The 7,500-nt window shown below is 35.1% G+C and overlaps 1 protein-coding gene across 1 annotated transcript in view; it reads left to right on the top strand.

The window, feature by feature from the left end:
• LOC106874528 (guanine nucleotide-binding protein G(i) subunit alpha) overlaps nt 1–7,500 on the top strand; it is a 73,329-nt gene that overhangs the window by 42,210 nt on the left and 23,619 nt on the right. The window contains exon 3 of the mRNA XM_014922293.3: nt 4,614–4,656. Coding sequence (XP_014777779.1) covers nt 4,614–4,656 — 43 coding nt within the window. The remainder of the gene's footprint in view (nt 1–4,613; nt 4,657–7,500) is intronic.

The raw sequence follows: 7,500 nt of genomic DNA, 5'->3' as shown, positions 1-7,500 counted from the left end.
CATGGTCAATTCTGATGCAATAAATCCATTATCAAAGGCATTCCAAACACGACCAGCCTGTCTTTCTGCTAATCAGTGATTAGAATTTTCCATAATTATTCAACTCAATAGGCTGTCATGTGAGGTAGATTTGGTTGTTATTTCTAGCAGGTTGAACGAGCATGAAAGGGCTTCCTAATTATCTGTGTAAGTCAGTCGTGACAGGGTCTGTGAGTGTGTCTGTGTTACTATGTGAGTGTGTATATGTGTTGTTGTTTAACCACAGGTCAGCTCTGATCCAACAGACCTAGAATCAAAGACCTTCCAACCATGTCTATCAAGATAAGATATTGCCCAATGTGGTCTTCTCCTTAACACAGTAGGGTGTGGTTGGAAGAAGATTGGCTCTGTGTGTGTGTGTGGTGGTTGTATGTCTGTGTGTGTCTGTTGCATGTACATAGGCTCTATGTGTGTGTGTGTGTGTGTGATAGCATATATTGATGTATGTATGTGTTGTGTGTTATTAAGTTTTAGTATGTGTGTTGGGTGATGGAAAAGTGACTCCCTATTTTAAAATACTTATAAATTATTTATTAATTGTTAATTTTTTTTCTCAAATTTTTCGTGTTCGTTTTTTGAAGTATAAATAAAACCTCATACCAAAACCTTTCCTCTCGTATTAATTTTTTTTTGTAAAAATACTCATAAATTATTTATTAATTGTAATTTTTACAAAAAAAAAAATGGATATGAGAGGAAGCAAACAGGAAAAATTTGAGAAAGAAAAGTCATAATTGATAAAGGTGCAGGAGTGGCTGTGTGGTTGAAGCTTGCTTCCCAACCACATGGTTCCGGGTTCAGTCCCACCGCATGGCACCTTGGGCAAGTGTCTTCTGAAATAATCTCAGGCCGACCAAGGCCTTGTGAGTGGATTTGGTAGACAGAAACTGAAAGAAGCCCGTCGTGTGTATATATATATATATATGTTTACCAATCCTACAACATTTCCTGTTCCCCGGACCCACCTAGTTGTATACCCCTGCCACTTCCACACAAACCCACATGAAACCCCTACTGTGTTCCTTCCGGTTGTCACCAATTCTGTGACACAGTTCTCAGGCCCCCATGCTCTAACCTCAATGTTTTACTAGGAGATACTTTCCCAAGGTGTCATGCAATGGGGGTTGAACCTGGAACCAGGTGGTTGCAAAGCAAACTTAATCTCACAGCCAAGACTATCCCTTATAGAAATTCTTGCATAAAATTCTTCCATACTATATAACCATCGCCTCTCTGTCTCCAAGACTTTGCTGTTGTTACTTACAACCCTTGGTCAGCTCTAATCAAACAGATCTATGAACAAAAGACGTTCCATTTATGACCATTCCTTCTTATTTTCAGACATATCTACAACATCCAGTATGTCCTTTATCTTATGCGACAGTAGGATATGATTTGGGGTGGATTTGGTTGCTACTTCTAGCAGACCAAGTAACCATATAAAGGCTCTACCATTGATTTACCCAATGGTTATTTAGTCTGGCATTCTACCATTTCAGCAAATACTTGCTCTCATTAAACGGAATGCCATTTCCAAGGTTTCTTTGAGAAGTCAAGTGATGTCTGTACACACCCTCCCCACCCTTCCACTCTGCTAGTCTTGCTTCCAGTCAGCTGGAATTCCTCCCGATTTCCTTTGGGTGTGTTAGGACCCTATATTTGTAAAAATGCCCCATTAACCCAGCTTCCACAAGATCCTTTACATCTACAGATATATATATATATACATGTGTGTATATATGTGTGTATAGATAAGCAAGTTGAAGTTAGATTTTCTATATGTGTGTTTGTGTATGTATGTATATGTGTATGTATACATGTGTACATATAAATATATGAATGTATAGATATATGTGTATGAATATATGTATATAGATATATATGTGAATATATATATGTGTGTGTATGTATATGCATGTATGTATATACATGCATGTGTGTGTATGTGTGTATGTATATACATGCATGTGTGTGTGAAATGACTTGAATAAAATGACTCACAAAAGAATATGTATATATACATATTCACACACATGCACACATATATACATACACACACACACATACGTGCACACACACACACACACACACATACACACATCTTGGAGATTATTCTGTGTTTCTAGAGATGTGGAGATAAATTGAACACAAAATGCCAACAATAACTTTATTATACAGAAAAGGTGTATATAATAAGATAGCTGATTTTATATACCCTGGTGCTGCCACGATCAGATTATATCAAAACCTGTCATCTTAAAAAACAAAATATTTTCTTTATTTATTTCTAAAAGTGTCCTATTTTTGACATATAACATTATGCATATGTGTGTGTGTATGTATATCACCAGACTAATACACACACACACACACACACACACATAGTCTAAGGTCCTTGTAGGGTATTATTTGTAGTACATAGATACATATATATAATACACACATATATATATATATATATATATATATATATATATATATTTAAATAGGCGCAGGCATGGCTGTGTGGTAAGAAGCTTGCTTCCCAACCACATGGTTCTGGGTTCAGTCCCACTGTGTGGCACCTTGGGCAAGTATCTTCTATAGCCTCAGGCCGACCAAATCCTTGTGAGTGGCTTTGTTGGACAGAAACTGAAAGAAGCCTGTCGTATATGTGTGTGTGTATGTTTGTGTGTCTATGTTTGTCTCTCACTACCACCACCACCATCGCTTGACAACCGGTGCTGGTGTGTTTACATCCTTGTAACTTAGCAGTTCGGCAAAAAAGATTGATAGAATAAGTACTAAGGCTTACAAAAAATTAGTCCTGGAGTTGATTTGTTCGGTGCTCCAGCATGGCTGCAGTCAAATGACTGAAACAAGTAAAAGGAAGAATAAAAGAATATATATACATATATATATATTACACGTATTGCAATGCTTTAAGCACAAGCAAATTACACTTTTTAAAATATATAATCACGGTGGTGCACCAGCATGACCGCAGCCACTTGGCTGAAACACATAAATAAAAAAAAAAAAAATAAAAAAAAAGAATATATATATATAAAATGTGTGTGTGTGTATGTATGTATATGCTCATTCATTCATTTCAGTCTTTCTGTGTTATATATTAGCATAACTAATGGTGGTATAAGTGTGTTGCTATCTTGATTCTGTATCTTTGATGAATTTTCCTTCTAGTTTATATTTATATATGCACATACACACACACACACACACACACACACATATAAATTTTCACATACACGGTTATTTTTATGTGCATGATGTGGTGTGGGAGGAAAATAAGGATGATGGTGATGATGGTGATATAAAAATGACTGTTTTTATCCATTTTTCATTGAAAAAAAGATTTTTTTTTCTCTTGTTTATTCAATCCCTTTCATCTGTGTTAGGCAAAGCAAAGAAAAAAATATTCCTAGTTTATCTAAAAAAAAAATAATAAAGAGTTGAAAGGCAAATTGAATAAGAGAAAAAAAAGATTTGGTGAAATTTTTGTTTTTTTGCAGTCATTTCTTCCTTCTTGCAAAGAAGCTTAGATACTTTATGTGAAGGAAGAATTATTTTTACAGCTGGATGCCTCTTGCTACTGCTAACCGCAAACAATGTCGAGTAAATGATTTGGTTTTGTTCATCCATGTAGACTGAAGTGTCTGTCTGTGAATAGTTTCGTCTCCCTACACATCTGTTTATTAGCTATTCCAACCAAATATAAATCTTGTATATTTATTTAATGATTCTACCATCATTATTTTGGCAATATGATAAAGGGTATGCATTACTGATGAGGTCAGTATAAAGCTGAAACCCATCTGGAGTTATATACATTTATTTAACCCTTTCACCGTGAAAATTGAATTTCATGGTTATTCCAGTAATGATGTTAAATGTCTCAAAGAATAGAATTGGTATTTTCTGCAAGACATTGTCTCAATAAACATTGACATATCTCAGCAGAAAATAGTTCCAAACATGACATTCCTCAACCAAAGATAGATTGGTGTATAAAACTGCTTTCTACAGTCACGAGTAATGAAATTATAAGTGAATATATCTGCTTTCTACAGCCAATGGTTTTATGATTTTATTGTCATTGTTTTCACAAATATGATGACGGTTACGCTTTACTGATGAGGTCAGAATAAAACTGAAACCTGTCTCGCATTATTTACATTTATTTTGTTTCTTTCTTTTGAACACAAGCACATGCTCTTTTTCATTTTCACATACACACACACACACACACACACACATACAATCTCTCTTTCTCTCTCTCTCTTTCTCTCTCTCTTTCTCTCTCTCTCTCTCTCTATCTCTCTGAAACACATGCAAATACACACACACACACCTACATACTATGGAAGTCAACTCAGTGAAGAAAGAATGTACCCAGTGCCCATAAATAAGCCACAAAACAAAAATGACTTTATACTTTAGTTGATGGTTTTCGACTTTTACTACAGCAGTTATATAATTGTCTCCTCTTAGTTAAATGCAATGCAGAATCATGATAATTGAACAATAATGCCTTTGTTGAAATTAAGCCTTCATTTTAATTTTATTTTCTGCAGGTGCTGGTGAATCTGGAAAGAGTACAATTGTAAAACAGATGAAGTAAGTACTGCTTATATCCATTACGTATTGGTGGACCCAGATTGAAAGGCCTGAAAACAGATACTTTCCCCTTTGGCTAAGCCCTCTTCAACTTTTTCAAGTTTCACTTGAAAAGGAAAATGAGGGTGGAGAGGGAAGTTCTGTCCCCCACCCCAAAGCAATTTTGTTGAAAGGTGGGTGAATGTTGCAAGAATGGCCCGAGTGACTGGGTCTACTCTAAGTATGTGTCTGTAGAGGAAATGGAAAGGGCACTTGCCCTGGTGGTCAGGACTGTTGTGGATTTGTTGGGTTTCCACGAGCAGTCCTAGGAGGCTTCCCTCTTTTGAGGAATTTTGTTGTTATATTCAATTATTATTTTTGTTTTTCATTGTTTGCATGACTTTCATGTAACTCCAAATTGTATTTGTCCTGTCTTGTCCATAATTTTTATTATTATCATCATCATTATCATTATTATTATCATTATTATTATCATTGTTATTATCACTATTGTTATTATTATTATTATTATTATTATTATTATTTCTATTGTTGTGATGAACACAGTGTTCAGTTCCACCCATAGGCATTTCACCCTTCCATGTTGGACACCAATTTCTAGGAATGCTTTACAAATGAAATGACCGTTATTGTGTCTGAGTAATTAACTGGCAATTTAATTTTAGATTTACTAATAATTGTTTTTCTTGCTTGATTATAATTTAGGTGCTGTAGGGTTAATAAGTATTACATCAGAATAACACACACATCTGTACACACATTCTCTCTCTCTCTCACACACATGCACACACACACACACACACACACATATTCACTCACACAGACACACATGCACGCACACACGCACATACGCATGCACACACACTCATGCACACTCACAAACGCACACACACACACACATGCACATATACACACACACACGTATATATTAACATTATAACATGTTCCGTTTTTGTTGTTTTTTTCCTATCTATACACACACACATATACACACAATTTTGTCAGGGTGTAGCGTCTCTTTGTTTAGTTTCACATGCTATCCAGTACTTTTGCTTCAGTCTGGTTAAAGTCACACACACACACACACTCTATTACATAACAGCAATACAGTGAGTGGCCTTTATCAAATACCATTCTAACAGAAATAGTAGGTACTTGTGCCTCCCCCCCCCCCCCCGCTTTCTCCTTTTGTCTCTCGAATTTTCTCTTTCTTCCTCCCCCCTCTCTTCCCCTACACCTGTTGTTATGACACATCAATTATATTCGACAATTATTTGTAATTGTCACTAAAATCAAAACAAATGTTAACTAACATGTTTATTCTAACTACATGTTAACTATATGTTCATCTTACATGATAACTGACATGTTTATTATAGCTACATGTCAACTACATGTTAACTAGCATGTTTATTCTAACTACATATTAGCTAACATTGTCATCATTACTACCACGTTATTTAATCTATCATAATTATGTATTAACTCACACATTTAATTATTTCATGTTAACGAAGGTGGCGAGCTGGCAGAATCGTTAACACACCTGGTGAAATGCTTAGCGGTATTTTGTCTGTCGCTATGTTCTGAGTTCAAATTCCACCGAGGTCGACTTTGCCTTTCATCCTTCTGGGATCAATTAAATAAGTACCAGTTACACACTGGGGTCGGTATAATCGACTTAATCCCTTCCCCCAAATTTCAGGCCTTGTGCCTACAATAGAAAGGATTATTTCATGTTAACTATCATATTCATGTTAACCAAATGTTAACTACCATATTTACTATAACTACATGTTAACTAACATATTCATAATTACATTAACTAGCATGTTTGTTATAACTATGTTAATTAGCATGTTTATTATTACTTCCTGTTAACATGTTTATTATAACTGCTTGTTAACTAGATGTTTATTATAACCACTTGTTAACTACATGAGCTAATGTGATGGACACATTAAATAATGTAGTCTTAGATATACTGGAAAAAAATATGAGATGGTCATGGTTAGATTGCGTTTACTCGTAGATTGATTGTATGAGTTTTGGACCTGGTGTAGAAGAGTTCTTTTTCCGGATTTTGTACTCTTTTCTAAATATTTGTACTTCTTTTAAAATGTTTGTACTCTTTCTCCCTCTAATCCTCAAAGTCATCTGGCTATTTCTGGAAGTGAGGTCAGCTGACCTGATCAGATGATTATAAATTCCAAGCCAGAAAGAGACAGAAAAAGACCAGTGGCTATATCGAATCATTAAGATCATACGACCAGTATTTCTACTGTCGGTCAGTTAAAAATAGTACAATTTGCAGAAAAAGAGAGGGTGGTCAGATGGGATTAATTAATAAATATACCTAAGTTAATTATAAATGACCAGCGATTTCTGTTGGTCAGTTATAAATAGTACAAATTGCAGAGAAAGAGTGGGAGGAGCAGATGCCATTAATTAATAAAAATAGCTAATTTAATTATAAATGACCTGCCATTTCTGTTGGTCAGTTAGAATGACCTGTTATATGTGTTAGACAGTTTATAGAAAATGAAACAGTAAAATTGAAAACCTTGCTCCAATATTTATTTGTGATAACAACTAAAACTCAGAATCTTAAGAACTGGTAAAGGTGTGTAGCAGCAAGTCGTTATTGGTCACTATTCTGTAGAATTACCTTTGTCCAAAATATCAAATTCTTTTATTACCTCCGCCATAGCAAAGGCAGAGGTATTGTTTTCAGTTGTGTTTGTTTGTTTGTTTGTCTGTGGACAAGATATCTTAAGAACCACTGGATGGAATCAGATGAAACTTTCAGGGATGTTTGGCCTTGTGACTGGCATGAACTGATTA

The sequence above is a fragment of the Octopus bimaculoides genome, chromosome 15 (assembly GCF_046866305.1).
Source record: "Octopus bimaculoides isolate indiv1 chromosome 15, ASM4686630v1, whole genome shotgun sequence".
Lineage (NCBI taxonomy): Eukaryota > Metazoa > Mollusca > Cephalopoda > Octopoda > Octopodidae > Octopus > Octopus bimaculoides.
Note: the sequence above shows the minus strand (reverse complement) of the source record. Positions and strands in the feature narration are given on the sequence as shown.